This window comes from Pongo abelii, chromosome X (assembly GCF_028885655.2).
Source record: "Pongo abelii isolate AG06213 chromosome X, NHGRI_mPonAbe1-v2.0_pri, whole genome shotgun sequence".
Classification (NCBI taxonomy): domain Eukaryota; kingdom Metazoa; phylum Chordata; class Mammalia; order Primates; family Hominidae; genus Pongo; species Pongo abelii.
This window is the reverse complement of record NC_072008.2, coordinates 79,664,782-79,689,913: the sequence shown is the minus strand read 5'-3', so window position 1 is coordinate 79,689,913 and position 25,132 is coordinate 79,664,782. Positions and strand designations below refer to the sequence as shown.

Below are 25,132 nucleotides of genomic sequence, written 5' to 3'. Positions count from 1 at the left end.
CCATCCCATGCAAATAGACAAGTTAGTTAGGAAGAAAGAATAACAGTGCTGTCTAGTAGAGCTTTCTGTGATAATGAAAATGTTCGGTATCTGCTCTGTCCAATATTGTAACCACTAGCCACAGGTGATTACTGAGCACTTGAAATTTTTCTAGTATTACTGAAGAACTGAAGTTTTAATTGTAATTAATTTACATTTAAATTTAAATAGCTGCATATGACTAGAGGCTATTGTATTGGAGGGGGCAGGTTGGATGTTGCAATTGAGCCCAAATCCTGGCACAGAAAAGGTAAGTGTACACTGTAGTCGCAGGAAACAGTATTCATCCTTGCCCTCTCCAGGAACTGTTTTGCCCATCAGTAGGTGAACTTGCAGAAGCCTAGCCCCTAGAAGTTCTCCCCTACTGTGGATTTGGCTGCTAGATTTGGGAGGAGTCCTGCAGAGCTGACTATTGTTGTTCAAGAAATGTGGGCTTCGGAATTGCATGTGCAATGGGTGTTTCCTATGCAGACTTTAATGAGCACAGCGCCCCCAGAATGCCATGTGTATGGCTTTGGGCATCAGCCAGGATTGGCTTGAGTTGGGTGCTACCTAGTGAACTATTTCAAACTATGGTGCTCTGAGGACTTTTTTGCTGCCTTGGGTATGGGTAACAGTAATGAGTTGTGATGGGTCACAATAGAGAGTTAATAGTATAAATGATTGCTAGGCTATTACAGAATTCTAACTAGAATGGCAACATACTTATTCTTAGGCCCAACCCCTCTTCTTTTCTGATATTCCGCCCTTCTTCTTAGCCCTGTATCCTTTCCCTTGCTCCTGGATAGCCCATTCCTTGTCCCATGTAGTAAATAAAAGGAATATGAGAAAATGCTTCTAATGGGGGTGGGGGGACATGGCCTTATTAACACGTGTGTTTGGGTTCCTGGGTGCTTTTGTGGAATTATTGAAATTTTCCTTTCCTCTGTTGAATAAAAATTACACAGCAGTTGTAAAAGTATTGTACAGATGGTGAAAGTCATCTTAAAGTACTTTCCCCATATATAAGTAGCCAATAACTATCATGTACCCACAAAAATTAAAAATTTAGGCCAGGCGCGGTGGCTCTCGCCTGTAATCCCAGCACTTCGGGAGGCCGAGGCGGGCGGATCACGAGATCAGGAGTTGGAGACCAGCCTGACCAACATGGTGAAACCCCGTCTCTACAAAAATACAAAAATTAGCCGGGTATGGTGGTGTGTGCCTGTAATCCCAACTACTCAGGAGGCTGAGGCAGGAGAATCGCTGGAACCCAGGAGGCAGAGGTTGCAGTGAGCGTGACTGCACTCCAGCCTGGGTGACAGAGTGAGACTCCATCTCAAAAAAAAAAAAATTTAATTTAAAATTTACCCCAGTGGAGTTCACTTGTTGATGGAGGATGCCTGAGTCCTTTGACCTTTGGCAGTGACAGGTCTTCTGGCTGTGAAAAGGTCTAAACATTTATCAGCCTATCAGTTTGAGCATGACTGCTGGGCTCCACTACAAGCACATCTGCAAAAGGAGTGTGATGAGGGTGGGATCTGAAACAGTAGTTTTACCACTTGGCATGGATTGCCTAGCAGTTATGTACTTAGTGAAAGCAAGTCCAGAGTTAAATGGGAAGTTGCACTTATCTTCATGGAGTGATCAGAGATGGAATTTTTTTTTTTTTCTTGTAGGGCCCAAGCCTGTGAACCAAAGGGATTTTTTTTTTCTTAGTGAAAGAAATTCAAGTTGAACCAATATCTAGAAGACCTATCTGGGGATCAACAAGGCTAGGAGAATATTTTGGAAGTAAAATCAAAATACAGAAATAAATATTTGAGCCAATCTAAGACTTGTCTCACTGAGAGATACCTGCTTTGCCAAGTACATGCCTACCTCTCTAAGATTATAAGTGCTTTGAGGCTAGAGCTTGTGTTTCTCACTTCTGTTTTCCTCATGGCATAGTCTAATATATAAAACAGGTATTTAATAAATGTGAAAAAACTTAACATACATCCACGCCCATGTGACAGTCCCAGCCTTCCAGCAAGCTGTATTTTGTTTCCACATAGCCAAGAGAGGTAAGGAAGCGGAGTGCTCAAGTAAGCCCCAGATTCACAGACCTTCCTCAGTGTTGAACTATGCTGTTCTTCACTGCTTAGAATATAGAAAGGGTATCACTGTTTCAAGTATACATGTTAGGATGGCCTGGGAACTACCCTGATAGTAAGAAGGAAGGCCAGAGATTTTATGGATGGTAAAACTGAGGCTCCCAGTTACCTGTAACAGCTACCTCAGTATCTCATGGGAAAACTACAGTGGGACCAAGATTGTTTCCTGGGCCAGGACAGTAGTATCACTTTTTTTAATGGGATGTTTTGTATTTGAGTATACATTGTCTTCAATTTACTTGGAACCATTTATGCATTATTCTTGTGTACTTCCCTAAAATTAGCTGATCTGTAGGGAAATGAATAGATAGTTCTATAATTCTTAGGGGTTCTGAAATATAGTAATTAATTTGATGTTTATCTCTTTATGGTCTTGTTTTCTGCTTTGGAAGTTAGAATGAAGTAAGAAATGAGTAAAAGAAAACTGATCACTTGGGATTATATATATATATATATATATATATATATATATATATATATATATATGAAGAAAAAGAAGGCTGGGTGTGGTGACTCATGCCTGTAATCCTAGCACTTTGGGAGGCTGAGGTGGGTGGATCACAAGGTCAGAAGTTCAAGACCAGCCTGGCCAAGATGGTGAAACTCCATCTCTACTAAAAATACAAAAATTAGCCGGGCGTGGTGGCAGTCGCTTGTAATCTCAGTTACTCGGGAGGCTGAGGCAGGAGAATTACTTGAACCCAGGTGGCAGAGGTTGCAGTGAGCCGAGATCGCACCACTACACTCCAGCCTGGGTGATAGAGTGAGACTCCGTCTCACAAAAAAAAAAAAAAAAAAAAAAGACAAAAAAAAAGAAAAAGAAAGAAAGTTGGGCCAGGCACGGTGGCTCACACCTGTAATCCCAGCACTTTGGGAAGCTAAGGTAGGCAGATCATCTGAGGTCAGGAGTTCGAGACCAGCCTGGCCAACATGGTGAAACCCCGTCTCTACTAAAAATACAAAAATGAGCCGGGTGTGGTGGTGCATGCCTGTAGTCCCAGCTACTCGAGAGGCTGAGGCAGGAGAATCACTTGAACCCTGGAGGCCAAGGTTGCAGTGAGCTGAGATCACACCACTGCACTCCAGCCTGGGTGACAGAGCGAGACTCCATCTCAAAAAAAGAAAAAAAAAAAGAAACTTTTGTACTTGTCATGGTATCCCTAGTCCCTCTACTCTCCCCCCAAAATTTCAAATGGTATCGTAACTGGTCATTATTAAATAGCTGATTTTAGTACTTCCAAATAATTCCCAGCTTTGTTCATCTTCCAACCTCCAGTTCTTTATATTGCATCCTGCTTCCACGATGGAAGAAGAAAGTCACTATAATTTTTTTGAGTGTACATGAATGTCCTGTGTGTGTGTGTGTGTGTGTGTGTGTGTGTGTGTGTGTAAGGAGGAAATGTGTTGCTTGGGTGGGTATGCCTTGGAGTGACAATACAGAGCTCTAGAACCAGAGGCTGGAAGAGCAGTGCCTACTTCTCAGATGGATTTTGGCTTTATCTCTACTTTTCACTTCTCTTGGGATAAGTAAGAACAGCTTTCTTATTTCTGACAGCATTTCCTCCAATAAAGACAAACAAAAAGTTAGTAGCCCTCTGATTAGTGGTTATTTTTATTGATAACTTACATTCCACTTGGTAAGTAACTTGGTGCTATGGGGATATTTCTGGACTAGAAAGCAACATACATCCCACATCCAAGAATGTGTATGTGTTACCAAATCACTATGTAACACTGGCAAGTAGTTTCCCCTTTCTGGGACTTGGTTACCCCACTTGTAAAATGGGGAGTTTGGGATGAGACTATCTTCCAAGATCCTTCCAGCCCTGTGGTTTAGTGATTATATTTCTGAAAAGAATGTAATAACATTTTTTAAAATGCAGTTAACAGGATAAATTAGTAATAAGAAAAGAGATTAGAAACCATATGGAGAAAGTCAAAAGATAATTTAGCCTAAAGTTATTGCGCTCAAGCATTAAATGTAACTCAGTGCTGCCTGGCAACAAAAGCACTTTTTGATTAGGATACAGTCCTTATATAAATGCATTCTCAGAAAGGGCCAGGCTACAGTGGCATGGTTCTCCAGAGGACTCGCCATCTTCCACACACAAATGGGTCTTCCAGGTTGATCTCTCTGTTCCTAATATACCATTATACTGCCCATTTGGGTCTAGAGTCAAGGAGAAAGTGACTTTCTTTAGAAAGAAATACCCGACCTGACAAACAGTGATTATACTCTTCTGTCACTCTTTCCTCAGATTTGAGAAAAAAAGCAGGCAGAAGTCCTGAAAATAAAATTCTTTCACAAAGGCAAAGGGACTCAGATGTGTCAGTGAAGTTGAGCTACCTATAGTTATAAGGTTTAAAAGTTAAGACTAGTGAGGAGGCTGGCTATTCCTGACTTGAACCTATTAGTGCCTCTGCTTGTTCTTTCTACCCCTAATTCCAGTCTTAATGAATATTGTTTCCTAGCATTTGTATAGTGCTTTAATATATACAATGCATTTGTACATGCTTTCTCATTGATTCATCATCTTATGCACCTACTCTTCTTGAAAATTTCTTTAGAGTAATATCACAAAAAATCGTACAGATAAAACTGGTAGGGAGAGAAAGAAAAGAGGAAGGGAGACCCAAATGTTGAGGCACTGAGCTAGGACACAAATGCAGCCACTATCACTTCTGCCTAGGAACATGATGGCAAAGAGGGTCCCTCTTAGATTGGTGGCTGCCAAAAATGAAGGCAGGTGATACATACGGAGCCCTGTCACCACCAGCAGCACCCTACTTGCTACCCCTGACAGGATTGGGGTATGTGTGTATAAAAATCAGAGGCATACAGGAAGGGACATGAGATGGAAGGGATTAAAGAGTTCCCTCAGTCTCATCTCAGTATCACACAGAAATCAGAATTTCTTCTTGCATGTCAATTTTTTGTAGTACATATAATTAATTTCAATTTTTAAAGATGAAAAAATAGGCTGGGCGTAGTGGCTCATGCCTGTAATCCTAGCACTTTGGGAGGCCGAGACAGCCGGATCACCTGAGGTCACAAGTTCCAGACCAGCCTGGCCAACATGACGAAACCCCGCCTCTACTAAAAATACAAAAATTAGCTTGGGAGGATAAGGCAGGAGAACCGCTTGTACCCGGGAGGCAGAGGTTGCAGTGAAGCAAGATCGCGCCGTTGCACTCCAGCCTTGGGGATAGAGCGAGACTCTGGAAAGGAAGGAAGGAAGGAAGGGAAGGAAGGGAGGAGGGAGGGAGGGAGGGAAGGAAAGAAGAGGGAAGGAAGGAAGGAAAGAGGGAGGGAGGGAGGGAAGGAAGGAAAGAGGGAGGGAGGGAGGGAGGGAAGGAAGGAAGGAAGGAAGGAAGGAAGGAAGGAAGGAAGGGCGTGATGGTAGCCTGTAATTACAGCTACTCAAGAGGCTGAGTGGCAGGCGGAGGTTGCAGTGAGCCGAGATCCTGCCACTGCACTCCAGCCTGGGTGACAAAGCGAGACTCTGTTTCAAAAAAAAAAAAGAGAGAAGAAAGAAGAAAGAAAGAGACAAAAATTAAATGAATTCTAGATTGTTAGGAACTTAAAGAACCCTTAGATATAATCTAGTTTTTCTCCCTTATTGTATAGCTAGTAAAACTAAGTACCAGAGAAGGGAGGGAGCTTGTCTGAGGACACCTAGCTAATGATTGTACTCTGTCCATTATACAGTATCCCCTCTTCTATATGAGTTTTTTGTGCATATCTTTTGAATTTTGGAATTTTTTTTTGAGACAGAGTCTCACTTTGTCCTCCAGGCTTAAGTGCAGTGGCACGATCTTGGCTCACTGTGGCTTCAACCTCCTGGGTTCAAGCAATCCTGGGACTACTTGTAGCTGGGACTACAGGCACGTGCCACCATGCCCGGCTAATGCTTTTGTATTTTTTGTAGAGACGGGGTTTCCCCATGTTGCCCAGGCTGGTCTCAAACTTCTGAGCTCAAGCAATCCGCCCACCTCAGCCTCCCGAAGTGCTAGGATTACAGGTGTGAACCACCACGCCTGGCCAGAATTTTGGAATCTTTATCATGAGAGAGGAAATATTTAATAGAGTCATACTGTACTTTTGAGATACATAGACTTCTTTAGAGTGTAGCTGTGGTAATCTCTTTTTGATGTCTTTCTCACCCTTAATATTGTTAAAACTTGTATGGTTGCTCATTTAAGCATGTTTCCTGTACTTAACATCATCATACCTCCGTATTTCTAGCTTAGGGTCTTAAAATCCTGATAGATATCTGAAAATAGAATTAGCCAAGCAGAATTATGGATTAGAATGTGCTCCCTGTACTGTTGCTGATTCTGCCATCCATTATACTGACTAAAGCTAGACTGGGAAGAATCAGACTAGACAGAGCTAGCTGGGCTAGCTTGGAAAACTCTCTGTGGGCCTATTTGCTATAGCGGTACCATCTCCTTGCTTCATTACAGTCCCTAACCCAACCTGAAGATTCCCCATCTGTAACAGCTTGCTGGTCAGTTGCTTTCTTTCCAATGTGACAGCTAAGGTCCTGGTCAGCTTCATTAGACATGTTGTACCTGATAATTGGTCTTCATACTGGCCTTGCTTTATTCCCAAGAATATCCTGGCACCGATATTTCTGAGGCTACCCTGGTCTGGAATCCAACCACCCATGATTTTTCTTTCACAATCATCTATTAACTCTTTGATCTCTCTCTTCTCTCTATATTCTGACCACTGCTCCCTTACCTGTCACATCTAAATCATCTTCCAGGTCTATACAGCACACCTATGTAGTTCTACTTACATCTAACATCTCCTTTACGTTCCTATTTCCTCCTCCTGAATTCTAATCTTTTTGACATCTCACACCTGAACATTTTTTCCTATCTTCCCACCCTCTGTGTCTCCCACTTTCACTGGTCCTAATATTCTTCACTACTCAAAACCCTTCAGCATCTTCCTGAATTACAATTTAGTTGGCCTCCACAGTATATTTCAGTTTATCTTTCCACTATATTTTTCTTGTTTGTACCTATTTCAGCCAAACATTATTCCCTAAATTCTCTCCCATCTTTTCCTACCATTCAACATCATTGTTTAACCAGTTTTTACAAAGTACATACCATGTTATAAGCACTATGTGAGCTAGGCCCTGTGGAGTTGGGGGTGTTGGTGCTTAGTCTTTTGGGGGTATCAGATATAAAGTAGTAAAGCTTGTATAAGATGATGAACACAGAGGAGATAAAAATTCTTTGAGAATACAGAGAATGACAGAGACTAATTTTGTTTGAAGTGGGGAATCAAGGAATGTGTTAAGGAAAAACTGAGAAGGGAAGAGGACAGAGAGGTGAAAGGGAGGTTGGGAAAGGGGAAGGGAAGGAATGGGAAAAGGGGACAGAGATTCCAAACAGAGAGAATATCAAGTGCAAGACACCAGGAAGCAAAAACAAATGGATTAATATTAAGGGAGCAGAGAGGGTTAGAATATTTAGGAACATAGAGGGAAGTGAACAGAATGAAAAGAGAATACAACTGGAGAAGGTGAGGATTGATTGAGGAGAGTGTTTTGCAAAGCAAAACAAAGTTTTAAGGCACCTTGTCAACTTGCTATGATTCTATAGCAGTTGTTTAGAAGATAGACTGGAGTGGGAGGGAGACTTGTAGCATTTCATGAAGGTCCTTCTGCCTGGAATACTTTTCTCTCCACTGAACTTCTCCATCCTCACCTCCAGAAAGGTCATCCTTCAAGGTCCACCTTAATGTTGCTGCTTTTAGTGAAGCCTTCCCAAATCTCCTGCCTCTCTAGAATTCTAGAATTGGAGTAATTTCCCTCCTTTTGAGATTCCCATAGCAACTTTCTGCCCCTTTCAGTGTATTATACTTACAATTTGTCTGTAGCTTGCTTTCCCCCTCTAGACTCTGAGCATCTTGAGAACAGAGATCTAGCCTCATTTATCTGTCTTTTCTATGCTGTACTTGATACAATACTGTGATCACAGGTAGTACTAATAATTTTGATGAATTGTTTTAAACTGGTATCCCGGAGATTGGCACTACTCAAACTCCAAAGGCTATATTGCCCCAGACCCACAGACAAAAGCAGGACTTACTTTCTTGCCTTGATTTTTTTTTCCCCCAGTTGGGAAAAGCCAGGGACAGCCTCAACACAAATGCTGGTGTGGGTCATCTAGACTCTGAGACCTTAGATTTCAAGGCCGCTGGGGAAGAGGATAGCACCCTACAGGATCTATGAGCTTTTCTCAAGCCCAGCTGAGGGGAAGGGCAGATAGGAGGGATTGCTTTTCCAGTCTAATGGAGCATTTCCTTGCTTCAAAATACCATCTCCATGCTGTTATTTTAATGCCATTACACTGTGTAATTTACTGTGATCAGCAAAGCAATTTGTTGTACATTCTTCCAAAAGTGTTAATCAATTTTAGCTCAAAATAGATTTTAAAACTCCACCTAATTTACTGTCCTAAAATGCTGATCAGTGGGGGAAAGCTAAAGCAAGCCCAGAGTTGTTTGTATTGTAACTGTAAGAAATTATAATTCCTCCCCAAAATTATTTTTATAAGCAGCCAAGGTATAAGTAAATAGGTATGTAGAAAAATATATACCTTTAGTTGTCCTGTTTATAGCTGAGATTTGAAAAATCACAGGAAAGGACTAAAGGATTGTCTGCTCAAGGTCTAGCCTAATTCTGGAGAACAAAGGCCCAAATTATTGATAATCACTAAGTTAATATCTGTGATACTCAGTTTTCCCTTTTCAAAAAAAATTAGAATCTAATAGAACCAAACTTATGAGGTAATTAATTATACATCCAAGCTCCCATGTCCCCCCTCTACCTCTTCTTTATCTTTTGCCAAAGTGTATCTCCTCTCTATTCTCAACCTTATAAGATTCCCTTTACTTCAGAGTCATAAATCCTGGGTGCTTGGCCAGATTTTTCCATTAGAGGCAATTTATGTTCTTAGGGAAATAACATCCCAGAGTAAAGTTACAACAGCACTAATACGTCCCCTGACATAGTGTTCTTGTCCTGCCTGAAAAGATTGGATAATTGGCTAGACACGGTTGCTCATGCCTGTAATCCAGCACTTCAGGAGGCTGAGGCAGGTGGATCACTTGAGGTCAGGAGTTCAAGACCAGCCTGGCCAACATGGTGAAATCCCATCTCTACTAAAAATACAAAAATTAGCTGGGCATGGTGGTGTGTGCCTGTTAATTCCAGTTACTTGGGAGGCTGAGACATGAGAATCGCTTGAACTCTGGAGGGGCCACTGCCCTCCACCTGGGTGATGGAATGAGACTCTGTCTCAAAAAAAAAAAAAAAAAAAAAAAGATTGGATAATTGTTGATACTTAAATGTATTGTTCCTATATATATTTCGTGGTACATTAATTTTTACTGATAATAGATGCTTATCTGTGGCAGCTGTTCTGTATTTTCCTACCTGAAAGGGTATAGAAGTATAGATCAGTAACATGTGGAAACTTGTATTTGTCTAGCCCTGTTTTAGTCAGGGGTTGGAATTGGTAAGAATCATGGAGATGGCATTTTGTGTTTTAAGAAAAAACACCTAGTCTCTTAGTCAGGAAACTTGGGGTTTTTGTTTTTTCATAGATCTCTCATTGTGTTGTTTTACAACCTTGGCTATCATAGTCTCTCTTTCCATACCTTGGTCTTCATGGTGATAAAAATGGACTTGCTTGTAGTTAACTATAGACATAAGGGATAAGAAGACATTAAATTATTGAAATCTAAAAGTAATTTGCCCCTTATCAAGTTCCTGCCAAGATGGACTTAGTGGAAGGGCAAAAGAGGGGTAAATGATACCTGAAGTTCTACTGAACTCCAAAACAAAAATGCGCAGAGTAATCCATGATGGCAATATGATTCCATCTGATTTATAGGGTCGTCTTTGAAGCAGAGGCAGCTATCCAATCTGTTCATTCAGTTCTACTACAAATGAGCCTTCCTTGACAAAGGGTGGGGACTTAAACATTGCTATCCACTCCTCTCCATCTTTTAAAACTCTCCAGCCCTTTTCTGGGTAAATACAAGTAAGCATATATTTTCTCTTTTCCCTGGCACCCATGGTTTATTGCCTATGCATCAAATCAGATCTCATATAAAATAAGAAATGTGGCAATTCTAATATATAAGTGTTAGGGGAAACCCAGAGTCATCTAACATCTTTAAAACTGAGATACTGCCTAATACAGTCTTTGTATTTTATAGATAAGGGAATAGGCCCAGATGGGTAAAATATTTTATAGATTGAATCATGTGGAACTGTTACTGCTTCCTGTTTCTCAATGCTGAACCTACTTTTTAGAGTATATTGCATGCATTAGGATAAATGACTATACAATTGAGATTCTTATAGCTGCTTGACTATCAATACCATATGCTTTTTAATAAAGGGATAGACACTCAGTTGGGGAGAAGGTCTAGGGACACGGGGAGGGCTAGATGTTGTAGTGGCATGTGGCAGATACCCCCATCTCATCTCCTATCATTTTGCATATAAATACCACTCAGGTAGGTGGGCAGGAGATGAAGGGCTATAGATAGATACATGTCCTATGCCCTAAAAATATCAGATGATGCTGGGGCCTTTTCAGAAAATCTAATCTTCTTTGTAGTCGCATTTTTAAAAAATCTTGCTGTGAGTTTGGAGGAATACTTGTCAGAGTCCAAGTTAAAGTCCTGGAAGTCGAGAAACCAAGGAATTCTCTACCTCCTTCATCCTTAGCAGTCAAATTTTAAGGCACAGAAAGAGAAAATCTGAACATGATGTATATGTGTGTATGTATATGAATTGCCTTGTTTTTGAAGAGCATCTGATCATTTGAAATAGAAATGAGGCAAAGAAAAATAAATTTAATTGCCACACACAAACACACATACAAACACACCTTATCTCAGGTTAGTCTTGTCTTTGCTTTGTGTCCTTCTTAATCAGGCAACCATGATTAGGTTAAATGTATTACTATTTGGAGGAAGGGATACGTTTGTCTGCTTCCTTGGATTTCAGTTTTGAATAATATCATGGCCCAGAGGTGATAGAAGCATCTAGGATGTATGAATGAGTGTGAGTTTCCAAACTGACTTTATGTGGTAGGTATAAATTGTGAAACAAAAACAATAGCAGTGATGAAGTCAGTCTGGAAACAGGTAAATCCCAGTGAGCCTTTTAAGACCCCTCTAGCTGAAATAACCTATAAAACACAAAATAAAACAAATTTAATGACTGATATTATATATTTGAAATGTGCAGGTTGGACAGCATTTGGACTTGGAATGAAACAATAAGAGGTTACATTCATGGATAACCAACAAGATAAGGCTATTGTTGCCTCAGCCAACGGAGAAAACACTCTGATTAATGGGGTCAAAGAAAATGGTAAGGGAATTTAATTATAGTATATTAATATCTCTCCTGGTAGTCCTCTGTTATTACTATGGATTTTCAGTACCCACAAAGTTGGGACAGGTTGAGTCCAGGATGCCTCTGAAATGAATGTTAATTGTAAACCTTATTCCACCAAATATCTAACTGGGCTATAAGAATCTCTAAGAGGCATTGAATCTGACCCCTTTGCCCTCCCAAATCATATGTGTCAGATGAAGTTCCTCAAAATTCCTAGTGAATTAGAAATGTGCTCTAATGTGAGGCTTAGAACTTCTAGAGTGGCCGGGCGCAGTGGCTCATGAGCCTGTAATCCCAGTACTTTGGGAGGCCGAGGTGGGCAGATCATTCGAGGTCAGGAGTTCGAGACCAGCCTGGCCAACATGGTGAAACCCCGTCTCTACCAAAAATATAAAAAATTAGCCGGGTGTGGTGGCAGGTGCCTGTAATCCCAGCTACTCGGGAGGCTGAGGCATGAGAATCACTTGAACCCAGGAGATGGAGATTGCAGGGAGCCGAGATCACGCCACTACATTTCAGCCTGGGCAATAGAGCAAGACTCAAAAACAAGAAAGAGAGAGAGAGGGGGAGAGAGAGAGAGAGAGAGAGACAGAGACAGAAAAGAAAAGGAACTTGTAGAGTCACTAGGAGCTTCCAGAACATGGATCTGGAGGACAGGCCTGAGCCTCGTAGCTCAAAAGTATTAATGTTCCATCTGAGCATTTTCCCCTTGAAAGCCTTGACTTTCCAATTGATCAAGCAGTCCAATTCTTTTCTCATATTTGAGGAGAACTTTGCCTTTCTCTGAGGAAGAAACTCGGCCTAAATAATTATTATTTTTCGTTTGCATGAATGTTCAATATCAAATCAGGGTTGTTCTTTAACGTTGTAGTTTTTATTTGTAAAGATAGAGATGTGAAGGCTTAGCTTATATAATAAGATCAAGTACCAGAAACTGATCAAGGGAAAGAGAGTTAATGAGTCTGGTCTAAGACTCTTAATTTTATTCCTGTCATTTCTTTCCCTCTTTTCTAGACTCAGAGGACCAGGATGTGGCAATGAAGTCATTTGCAGCTCTAGAAGCTGCTGCACCTATCCAGCCTATACCGGTGGCACAAAAAGAGACCCTGATGTATCCCAGGGGTCTCCTGCCTCTACCCTCTAAGAAGCCCTGTATGCAGAGCCCGCCCTCTCCTTTGGGCCTGATTGAAGCACCCGAACATGCTGCTAATAGTGCTTCTGTGAATGCCATCTCCCTCACATCTGGCATTGCAAAAGGCCTGAACACATGGTCACTTCCCAATGAATGTGAGAAAGCTCCATTTGCCATAATGGAGCCTGCAGGCATGTCAGCTCTGAATGGGGACTGTCTCATGCAGCCAAGTCGGACTTGCTTAGGCTGCTTCATGGAATCCAAGGATGCAGTAGATCCTGAGCCAGGGATCAGTCTGAAAGTTGGTGATCTAAATAGGGATTATGAAACGTGTGCAGTCTCTGATATAGGGATTCAGTGTATTAATGCTGGAGAAAATATGAAATATGGAGAGCAGCTGCTCTCAGACCAGCTCCTAGGCTTCCCCCTGCATAAATCAAGGGCAGGAGACAGACGAGAAACTGAGAAACCTGACATTGACTTGGAGGATCCAGCTCAGAAAAGCTATTATGAGGCATTACTGTTAGACAAGTGCAATACAGAAGAAGCTTTGCTTGCAAATTCCAATCAGGATTGGGGTTACTTTGAGACTTTCATTAGTGAAAGTAAGATTGAACTGCTTGACCTCTGTTCCAAAAATGAGCTGTCTGTCAACCTATTCTCTGAAGAAGATGTGGATAACTACATGTTTGATGATGATGAATCAACACTAGGCAGTGATGTCTGCTCCCTGAAAATTCGATATGAGTCCTTTCAGGACAACGTTCGAGACAAGACTACTCTTTTGATGCAGGAAGATGCCCAATTCAACTTTTTTCCCAGCGTCTTTACTACCTGCCCCAAGCGAGAGTCTAAGAGTGGGGCCCTGAAGCAGAGCAGTGATTTTTCCCAATTCAAGGTCCCTGATGTGAGCATCATCTGGGGGGAGGAAGATAAAAACTTGGACAAGAAGAAAGGCAAAGAGGAAGGACAGGAAGACAAAGGTATAGAGAAGAAAGATGGAAAGGATAATGGAGAAAAGCCTGCCTTAAATAAACCATGCAGTGGGACTGAAGTAGAGCAACTTAAGAATCCAAAGCAGGGCCATCTTGCTAATTCCTTGGAGACATCAGGGAGTTTCAGTGATGATAGTTCCTTCATTGAGATCTCATATGATGCTATGGGTGAGATTAAGGACTGTAGTCGCTATATGGCTCGGGACACTAATTCTGGCAGCTCCTCCTCCCAACAGAACTATGGGCTGCGAGCCAAGAGAAAAGTCAGATACAGTGAAGATTATCTATATGATGTTGACTCACTAGAGGGTGAAAAAGTAAATGAGAGGAAGGAATGGCTGCCAGTTGGTTCCAAAGAGGAAGATGATGATGAATGGTGTCCCAAAAAAAGAAGAAAAGTAACCCGTAAGGAGCCCCCTGTTATTATCAAATATATCATCATTAATCGCTTTAAAGGTGAGAAGAACATGCTGGTGAAGTTGGGTAAGGTGGATGCCAGTGAGACAACAGTGAATTTGAGTGAGAATCAGCTCAACAAATATGCCAAGCTGGCACCCTTGAAAGGCTTCTGGCAAAAGAAGAAGAAGCAGAGAAACACCAACACAGACTCCATCAAGACACCTTTTTCCCAAAAGCAAAGCTTTGAACCAGGTAGCTTTGAGGTGTCCTTTCTGCCACCTGCTCGCAAACGAAAATCTAAACTTGGCAACAGGCACAGGATTCAAAGAATCCCATCCATTGAAATTTCAGCAAGTAGTAAACAGATTTCATTATGTAATGATCAGAGGCATGCTAGTAATCGTAAAGAAGATGGAGGCCTAAAAGGTACACTGAAGTCAGCACCTCTGGGTGCTCCTAGCTGTGCAAATGGATCACATTTAAATGACATCACAGGCCCTGACTCAGTGAAAGTCAAAGCCCAAGACACAGAGTTTAAGGGGCCAGAGAGGAAAGTGCTCAACAAAATCAAATTTAAAAGTGAAGCTAGGTTAAAATCTAAGAAAGTCAAAGCTGCTGGGCAAGAAAGCAAGCCAGTTGTTCCAATGAGCCCTCTCTTGGAAAACCAATCCTCCAAGGCTAATTTAAAGAATGAAGTTATTCCTGGGACCTCAAACAGTTCCCATCTATCTGAATTTCATGAGGCAAAGGCTGCTAAGAATTCCACTTTTCTACCAACGACCTGCTCTTCTGAAATGCCTTTATCATCTGCTAATGTTACCACTAATATACCTGTTATCCCTGGAGGGTATCTGCAGACATTGTTAGATGCTTCTGACTTGTCAAATAACACTAGTATCTCATACTTCAGCCACCATTCTCCAGAGCAAAATGAAGGCAGCCTCACTCAAACCGAAAAATCATTTGTACCCCTCCAGCCTACCCAGGACTGTGTGCTCACCTCATCCTCTGACTCTGAGCTGCAGCAGTCATCTCATAACTTCAAAATGGAATCAAGCAACTATGGAAATGTGTGGCCCAACAAGGCTACTTCTGGCACCCAGGAATTCATGGCTGAAGTCTCAAGGGAGATAGCCCCAACCCAATCCAGTGAATTTGGAGCCTCCCAAGTAGTCTCCATGGAAAATAACCTCACACCTACAACATACAATCCAATCTGTCTCAATAGTGGTGGCAGTAATTGCAACAAGGTCCTGTATGACTCCATGCAAGATACCCAACTCCCATCTGATGACTCTTACCAATTATGTCACTTTAATAATGGAGAGATCTGCTTTCCTTTCCAGCAGGGGCCAGTCAATATGGATGATGGTCGGCTCTTTAGCTTTGATTCAATGGCCCCACTCTCTGTCAGCTCAAGTAATTATTGCTCCTTAAGCTTGAAGTCCTGTGAAAAGGATGGCGATGATGATATCACTGATGACTTCCTGGCCCATTGCAGCCCTAAGCTGGTGATCCAGCAAAGCATTGATGAGATAGCACCACTAAAGGAGTCCACTGACCTCCTGGATATATCCAACTTCACCCCTGACAAATTCCGCCACTCTTCCCTTTCAGAGATGTCCCCACCAGACACCCCTAGTCTTTCCCCTCAAATTACCAGATGTGAGAGTATGAAGACACTAGGAACACTGAAGGGGTTCCAAGAGGGTGTCCCAGGACCATTGGACAGTGTGGAAAAAATCAAGTGGGACTGCAGTACCCTTTCACGGCAGGTCCAAATGGAGAATGGATTTACTTTAAATAACCACCAGTTTCAGTTCCATATGTTCAATGATGAGGATTCTGTCAGCCTGCTCCAAAAAAACCCTTGCCTGTCAACATTTAATGATCCATCTGGTCAAATTAGTACCAACAACAAAGTGTCAAAATCAAGAAAGAAAAGTTCACCCAGCAAGAGTGGGGCTATGAACCAAAGCTCTTCTCAGAAAAACACCAGGAAAAAATCCCTCAAAGGCAACAACAAGGGGATTGAAAAGCCACCTGGCAAAAACTCCCGCCAGGTCCCTAAGTCCACAAAGAAAGGGAAATACATGGCTACCATCAATGGAGAGAAAATGCAAATTGGCATTGGCCGTGGGGGAAGCCAAACCAACACCATATCCTCCACTGGGAAGACATTGGCTGAATGTATCCAACATGGTGGTCCTATGGCCTCTATGAAGATGCCAAGTCAAAAGGGACTTTCTGGAGATTGGGCCTTGGGGAAGGAGAGCAGCCCAGGCTGGAGTGATATGAGCATGGGCACCAACACCAACAGCCTTCTGGATGATGACCAACGGGAATTTCAGGAGCCTTCCTATATCTTGTCCAACATTGCCTCTGGTATGGCAGATGTGCAGAGATTCATGATGGCCTCCATAGAGCCCCTTTGGGAACCCATGGAGCACCATGGGGATCCCAACATATTCTACTCCCCTGAGTCCAATAGTCTAAAATTAAAAACCCTCAAAATATTGGCTGGGACACCACAGGAGTCTAAGAAAAAGATCAACAGTGGGTCCCAAGGAGCCACTAAGAATCACAGGTCAATCAAGGGTGTGAGCAAAAGCAATGGGAAAACAGCAATAGGTGATCCTGGTCGTGCAAACATGGCTGGTTATAACGAGGACTCTCGTTCTACCTTCTTTGATAAAAAGTATAGTAACATGAGCACTTTAGGCAATAACGGACCGACACACAAAAAGTTGTATCGTCACAAATCCAGCTCCAAGGCCCTGAGAGATGAGAAATGTAAGGGAAAGCACATGGAGCGAGAACAGGTCCACAAGGATGAGTCTGGGACAGCTTCTTTTGAAAAACTGAGGTAATACTGCACCAATATGGCTGAGATGATGCACCCTTAGCTCTCCTACTACCTACTAAGCCCGCAGTCCCTCATTTTTTCCCTCTTGAAAGCAAAAATTTGCATGAAAGAAACTGTCCCATTCCCTTCTTTTTCAAAGTAAAAAGAAAATTTTAAAGTGCATGAAAATCCCTATACCTTTAAGCCACCCAAAAGATTGGGCAATTTTGTTGTGGCTTGGCTAGGGATAAGCTCTAACAAAGCTATTTCTTCTTCTGCTATTCATCACTAGTTACTATATATTAAGAAAATAGAACTAAAATATGCTCTTGAATGATTTTTGGAAGTGAAAGTCTTTGCAGTAAGACAGATTTTGAAAAATAGAATTTAAAAGTCATGTAGACAAAAAGCCAAGATCATTTAAACAAAAGAGCATTAGCTGGAAAACAAAATCTGAACATGTGGCAAATAGGAGGGCTTTCTAGTGCCCCATGCTATTTGTATCTTTTTCTACATCATACGGCATCTAGTATGATGTTAACAAATTTAGCTTGTATGATCCCTTTGTGGGACATACACTAAAACTAACTAAGATGGCATAAATTGTTTGATTTTTCTGCAGGGATTCCGACTACAATCTCCTAAAAGCAGAAACAACATTTTGGGTTTTACCTGTGTTTGATGAAGAGACTCGCATTTTCCAGAAAGACATTTGATGTTTGTGTTTTATTTCTTTCAAAATATGCCTTGTGGTATGTATGTTGACATGTAAGTGCTTAAAGAAAAGAATTTTAAATTGTGGGAATACGTCTTTGGAGCAAACTTTAATCTCATGTTCTACGTAAAAGACTTAAAAAGTCATACAGTTGCACAAGTAGTTTATGCACTATTTACCCACAAGGAAAAAATTGAAAACATTGTGCCAAACTACAAACAAGTGACTGTACTGTATATATTTTTACTTCTATATCAACATTTGGTTGTATTTGGGGAACTTGTCCCTGTTAATTTACTAGAAACATTCCAGTGATTCTTGCTATTAACCACTCCCACTTATGTGGATAGCACCTGTAGATCATGGTGGAAAAATATGTTGTGTTACACAGTTTACCAAAATTAAAGGATACTGTTTGAAATGTGCCAAATTTTCTTACCTCATCTCACAGATTCACCCAGTTTAAAGCTCATTAATGATTTTTAAATGGATATATACACACCCAAACATATATATGTATATGTGTGTGTGTGTGTGTGTATATATATATACACACGTTCTTTTAAAGTTTTAAACTCTACTGTCCTGTGTGGAAACATGAACAGCTAAACAAGGCAAAATAAAGATTTGCTTGTTCCATTGTTTAAGGGTTAAAATTTTGGAAAAGTCTGAAGGCCACAACAGCTAAGTCCATCAGGGACCCAAGTATATGCATTTACAGAACGTTTTACAAGGAAACAGAACAGCTGCTTTCAAAGTTTGTTTTCTAAAAGCAAAATCTGTAGCTGAAAATTATTTAAAGTGCAAAGTTATATTGCTGATACTTTATATCAGTTTTATATATTTTATAATAGTCTGGGATAAATTATAAAAATAGCTATAAAATCAACACTAATGATAAATGAAGTATATAGAATGCTTTTATTTAAATAGTTTCCTAAATGTTTTATTCCAGTTTTGTCAAAAGTGCACTCATATCATGGCTTTAGTGTTCTTTCAGTGTTTAATCTTGCAATGCCAATGTCATTTAAAGAAAATGTTAAGGCATCCCAGTTCAACCAAATTTTTCTTCCTATGAGTAAAGTACATTTACTATCAGATAAGATGAACAATTTGTGGCAACAACTGATTTAGGCCATATACACTTAGTCTGAGGATAACCAATATTTGATGCCACACACTAAACTTAAATCTCAATTTCAAGTGCAAATTTTTAAATCACATTTTTTATTCAGTACTCCCCCTACTTTTTAAAAAAAATTTCACAGCCCCAACATTCCTCACTACTAATTTTTCTTCCCTTTTATTCACCACTTGACTTCTAACATTTGATCTCTTTTCTTTGCACAATTGAAGGCCAGTGCATCTGATGACTGATGCATTATGGCACAGATGAGATAATGGATGTGAGAGCGCTTTGTAGATCATAAAGTGCTATACAGATATAGGGGATTAATATTATTAATATTGTTAGTTGTTGTCGTTGTTACTATTCTTATTAATATTGTTACTAACCTATTAACTTGTGAATATATAGGCTGGGGTGGGAGGGTGGAGAATAAGTGGGAAGGGAAAAAGGGGATTTAACAAAAAAAGGGAAGATGTTTCAAAAGGAAAATTTTAAGCAAAATATGAACCTACCTAGTCAATGCCACCTAAATGTATTCAGAAACAGAGTAGCAACATTTGAAAGTAGTCAGAGAGAAATGGAAGGAAGCCTGTCATGTATATAAGTATATACACTTCCCGGTCCATGATTCCTTTCACCAGCCTGCTCTGTTCCTTACAGCTGGGTCGTAAAATGAACAAGCCTGTGTTCTTGATCGTGTGTGTTCCCAGCGTCAGTCTCTTGTGTCTGTGGGGATGAGTGGGTGAGGAGCATTCTGTGAGGCTGGTACAGGCCCATTCCTAGGCTTTAATGCTCTGTTTGCAGTAAGCCCTGGAAAATTACTTAGTGGAAAGGCACCAGATGAAACATGTCTCCTGCCCCATAGCTACCATCCAAAAGGGAAAATAACCAAACTGGAAAACCTTCTTCTATTTCTCTATTCTGATAGCTAGCTGTACTAAGTGCTATGGCCAGTCCCTAGAAACTGGTCTTTGTTTTTTGTTTTTGATTTTTCTGTTTTGCAGCTGAATTTTGGCTTGGAATCACCAACTCTGCCTGTATTGTGATCCCCAAGACTCCAGACCTCAGAGTCACCTGCTGGCTTAGAGGAGTGGAGTGCTTTCTATGTAATGAAAAGGTGGCAATTAATGAAAAAATAAAGAAAATGTTCCATTAATACAATGTGTTTTTATAAAAGTAAATATGGGAGCAGTTGTCCCAGTTTTTTTTTCGGTATCAGTTCAGCTTTGGAGAAGGGTGTGAGTGGGGTAGGACAGCCTGAAACTGTTGGAAACAATTTCCTTGTGAGAACTTGCTATCATAAGTCCTTTGGAATGGATATTCTTTCAGTTGCTCCTATGGAGCCCATTAAGGGCCAATTCTAGGGCATAGTTCATCGCTTTCTCCAAAGAGAATTGTTATTTTAAAGCACCTTTTTAATTGGCCTGCAGTGTATTATATGTTTTTAACATATAAATTAGTGACGCATAACCAGTTACTTTGTACTGAAACAAAAAGAAACAGTTTGAGAAATGAGCAATAGGCCAAGGCAGAAGATGTTTATTCTCTTAATTGCATTTAATATTCCTCTCAGTACATTGTGTTCTGAGATGTTCATCATTTAGCATTTTGTTGGTCCTGTCTCTGCTCCCACAGTTCTTTTTCTTCCTGTCATAACCAGCTGCCTTAGTAGAGTATAAAAATAGTGTTTTGCCCTATCACTGGTATCTCAAGTCAGAAATATATATTATCCTTGGTCTGAAATTCCTGATTACCACTCCCTTCTAACCTTCCCCCTCTGAGAAGCTGTTTCCTATTAATGCCTCCCTAACAGAGTCCCATTTAATCTTTACTTTCCTGGAAACGGTAACCTCCCTTATTCTTCTTTCTTAATCTCAGACCTTGGTCTTAGAATTTTTCTTTTATGGTCTCATATCCCACCTGCCCAAATTGTCAGGGCTCAACAATCTTAGGCTGCTTTCTTCTGGAAGTTCAGAGGGAAACTTTCCCATTCTTAATTGCCTTCAATTGCTTTGGCTATTTTCAAATCTAATTTTTTAATTAAATTTTTTTTATTTTTATGGAGTAGGGGTACAAGGACAGTTGTGTTACATGGATATATTGCTTAGTGGTGAAATCTGGGCTTTTAGTGTACCCATCGCCCAAATAGTGTACATTGTACCCAATAGGTGGTATTTCATCCCTCAAATATAATTTTAAACACACACTCATGCCCACATGGACAAATTATATCACATGACTGAGGAAACTTAGAAATTCCTTTTCCCTGAAGATCTGTTAAGAATAGGTCTCATCTCCTGCCCTGGTTAGGTGCTATATTATATGGAGAAGGGTATTGAGACTTTGGGGGTCATGTTTGGGCTGTGATAACTGGCTTGAACCAGTGACCATCCTTTCTGCCTCTCCAAGGTCTCTTATACCAGCTTCTTCACATATGCTGCTTCCTCCCAGCTTTCCCTTCTGACTTCTTGTTACTCTGCGCAACTATGTGTCAAGGCCTTACCTTTTCCTAATGTTTTCAAACCTCCTGTATTACTTTGATCATCACTTCTTCAGCCATCTCACTGAAGTCCTTGGTGCTAGCTGGGCTTTTGTGACAACTTTCACCTTCTCTGAACTTTTTCCTTGCTGGGAAGCATCTGCGTGTGTGAGGGGGCTAGGGAGGGGAGTGTGTCTGTAAGAGAGAGGCAAAAGGATGCTTCAAAAGCTATAAACAACTCTAGCAAGCATCCTAAGTCCTATGTGAGGTTTTGCAGTTCTAGTGAATTTCTGTTTTAGTAGGTTTCAATTAGCATTTACTGCCTAAAGGAGAAAAACCATATCCAAGGACCTTTTAGCCATGCTTGCTATTACCAAGCTGGACCAGTGTGATGTAGATCCAACATGTCTTCAGCTTACAGATGCTCTCAGAACAGTTCCAAGAATTGAAAAGAGCTAAGTTTCTATGCTGAAGAGGAGAATGGAGCACTAGCTAGTCCTAACTATTGCTAGAAATAGAAATGTTTATTTTCTCCTTTATTATTGAGAAATTATCTAATTTAAGGAGTTACCATTTTCATTTAGGGATTTTTTTAATGACTGCCCATCGCTACAGAAATATGTTCTTTTTATAAAATAAAACTAATGTGAGGTTGGTTTGTTTTCTAATCATAAAATTCACTAAGCCTATAGTTACATTTAGAAGATTTAGTACCAAAATCAAACTTTTAGTAACAAACAGGAATCTTGTCAACACAATGTAGGCCAGGGATTTTGTAAAGGTTTCTCAAAGACCCAAATAAGGGAGAAAAAAATTTTAGTTGGGCTGTTTAACTTGGGAAACACTGTCATCAGCTTGAGAGTCCTCAGCCAGCATGTGATTATTTTGATTACAGGACTCAGGCTACCCTTTAAGGCACATTTTTTACTCAGCATTAAACACTAGCTACAGTCGTGAAGCAGAGCTCTCATTGCAGCCACATACTTGAGATGTACTCTTGGTTTCAGAATCGTAACTAAGAGATAAGGCATTGGAGAAGGACAATGTAAAAGATAGAGGTTTAGTACAAAGTTTACGGTGTGAATGAGGCTTTCAAAATCAGTATCTGGGTAAATTGATACTAAAGACACTGAAGAAACACTCATCCACATAAGATGGAAAGGATGTCTGTCCATCTAACAAGCTCAGGGGTTTCTGAGTCTCAGAATGACATCCCATTTCAAAAAGAAGAAAAGAGATATTGAAATCATTCTGCCTGTTTGAGAGATGACTGGTTATTTACAGCACAAAAAAAGGCTTAGAATGAAAACTAGAAGAGGCCTTTTGTTTTTCACTCCCAGTGAGGAGAGTAGAAATCTTAAGATGCTCTACTGGGCTACCTGTAGCACTGACTGGAGTTTGCTGCCTACAGAGTTTTGAATGTACTAGTCCTTAGTTTCCATAGAACTGAATGCACCTCTTTAGTAAGTTGCTGATTTATGGTGCTAAAGAAAATGATTATTCCCATTTTTTTCTTCTTCCCCAAGCCCCTTAAGCATTTAAGAAAATTTAAAATAAAAGCGTTAGAGGCCCTTTTTATGAATGTAACCTAAGTTTCTGTTTGACATATGACACTGCAACTTAAAAATGTTAGGAAATTATTTGCCTTTTTTTTCTTTTAGAGTTAAGCTTTATAAATAATCTGTAGAATCAATTGAAGTTTAAAGCTTAAGGATCACTCTTAAGACGTCTACAAAATCTTGTATATTTTTAAGTGTGCCAATTTGTAACATATTTTGTAAGTGTATATTTTTCTTAGAAAAGTGCTGTGAAGTGTCTGTATGTGAGAGTTTTCCTTTTTCTGCACCACTAGGTGCTAATAAAAGGATATTTACTTCAAAGTTTCTGGTTTTAGAAACCACAATACAAAGAAAAAAATACACTTTTGTTGGAAATTTTGTAACACAAAACATGTTGTGAAAGAGTGTAGTGATCTTGTGCAAAAGAAAATGAACATTTGTGAGCTTCTTGCTGTTTTATAGATTTTCTTGTAAATTATTCTTGTAACACTTCTGGTTTTGTTGTTCTTGTTGCGAAGGTTTCAAATATTTGTGACTGAATGTACGGTGAAACTGTCATAATGTTACCTAGCTGAGTTTTGTTATTGTTTATGAAATAAATAAAAAGAAAAGTTTAAAATACTGCTTTAGAATCATATGTATTAGAAATCAAACCATTTCTAATTAAATCTATATCCCAAATAAAACGTTCTTTATCATCTAGAGCAGTGTTTCTCAAACTATCTGTGGTGAGGGACCAATAGTTTTGCAATCCATCACAGACCAATACTATTATAAAACACAACAAAAATGAATTTCTAAGAAAGTTAAATGGAAAAAAGATATGCAAAATAAAAGCCCAAATGTATTAGATTTAACATGTAAAATTACATTTCGAGATAAACATAAGGGGAAAGAAACGAATTGCAAAAAGTTGGTACCCTGTTTGAGACAAGTCTACTCATCAATGTCAAATTGCCATAGAAGGTTCTAACCATACTTTGAGTAACACTTTGACTAGACCAGCAGCATTGCCATCATCTGGGAACTTGTTAGGAATGCCAAATTCCAAGCCCTACACCAATTCTGCTGAATGAGAATCTGAATTTTAACAAGATCCCTAGGTGTTTTGTGTGCATGTTAAAGTTTGAGAAGCACTGGGCTAGAGTTTTGTGTAGGGGATTCTTTTGCCCCTCAAATTGAGGAATCATCTTCTAGTGTGTCCAGTCTTCAAAGACCTTAAAACAAATTGTGTCTTTGTTTTGTGATCCAGATGGAATCTGCAGAGATGCAGTCCTCTCAAAGTGTTAAAGCTGTTTATTGAAAGTAATAAATGCTGATTTGCCTGGTACCCAAAGATGTCAGATTTTCCATAATTCCCTACAGTTCCTACATCATGTTACTTACCATTCACTCATGGACCTTGTTTCCTTTATTCAGGACTTTTCCGAACTCAGTCCCTACAGTACCCAGTATTTCAAAGTATTTGCTATGTCTAGAAAAATTGAACTTTGTTTTCAATTGCCCAAACCATTTGAGTCACCCCCATCAGAGCCTGGAGTCTTGGCTAACCATAGCAAGATCATTGAGGCACACGTGAGCCAACAGTCACTTCTTTGGTTTTGAACACCACTGCTCAAAGAAATTGAAAAATGTGCATGAGGAAATGCCTCTCCTCTCACTGGATTACCTCATCCACTTCTACCACTTCAGCTACCACCTAGATGTCCACAAATCTCCCCCATGTTCCTGGCTTATATTTTTAGTTGTAGGCTGGCTGTCTCTACTTGGACATTCTGCAACATCCTCAGACATTTATTCAAGTCTGAGTGTGCTCTAGCTCTTCACCCTCTGAGTGTGCCCTAGCTCAATGAATGATGCTGCCATCCATCCAAGCCAGCAACTCATGCCTCTTCCAACCTCACATCCAATTGGCCACTCTCAATTCTCCTGCCTTTCTATCACCATTACCACTGCCTTAATTCAAGCTTTCATGGTATTTCACCTGGACTATTGCAACATTGCCCTAATTCAGTGATTTTGGGACTTGGATTTCACATCTGGAAATTTTGTGGTTTTTTTTTTTTTTTTGAGACAGTGTCTCGTTCTGCCACCTAGAGTGCAGTGGCACAATCTTGGCTCACTACAACCTATACTTCCCAGGTCAAGTGATCCTCCCACCTCAGCCTCCCAAGGAGCTGAGACTACAGGTGTGCTACCTGTACTACCACCACATCTGGCTAATTTTTGTATTTTTTTAGAGACCGTGTTTCACTATGTTGC

The 25,132-nt window shown here is 40.3% G+C and overlaps 1 protein-coding gene across 2 annotated transcripts in view; it reads left to right on the top strand.

Moving 5' to 3' along the window:
- The window catches only part of NEXMIF (neurite extension and migration factor), a 191,957-nt gene extending 167,094 nt beyond the window's left edge, over positions 1-24,863 (top strand). The window contains exons 2-4 of one of the 2 annotated variants that reach the window (XM_054544735.1): positions 11,465-11,590; positions 12,632-16,528; positions 17,611-24,863. In XM_054544735.1, the coding sequence (XP_054400710.1) occupies positions 11,512-11,590; positions 12,632-16,528; positions 17,611-17,633 (3,999 nt within the window). In that variant the 5' untranslated portion in view covers positions 11,465-11,511 and the 3' untranslated portion in view covers positions 17,634-24,863. Of the gene's footprint in view, positions 1-11,464; positions 11,591-12,631; positions 17,010-17,610 lie in introns of both variants that reach the window. The other variant, XM_002831819.4, reaches the window with a different exon arrangement.
- The last annotated feature ends 269 nt before the right edge of the window (positions 24,864-25,132 follow it).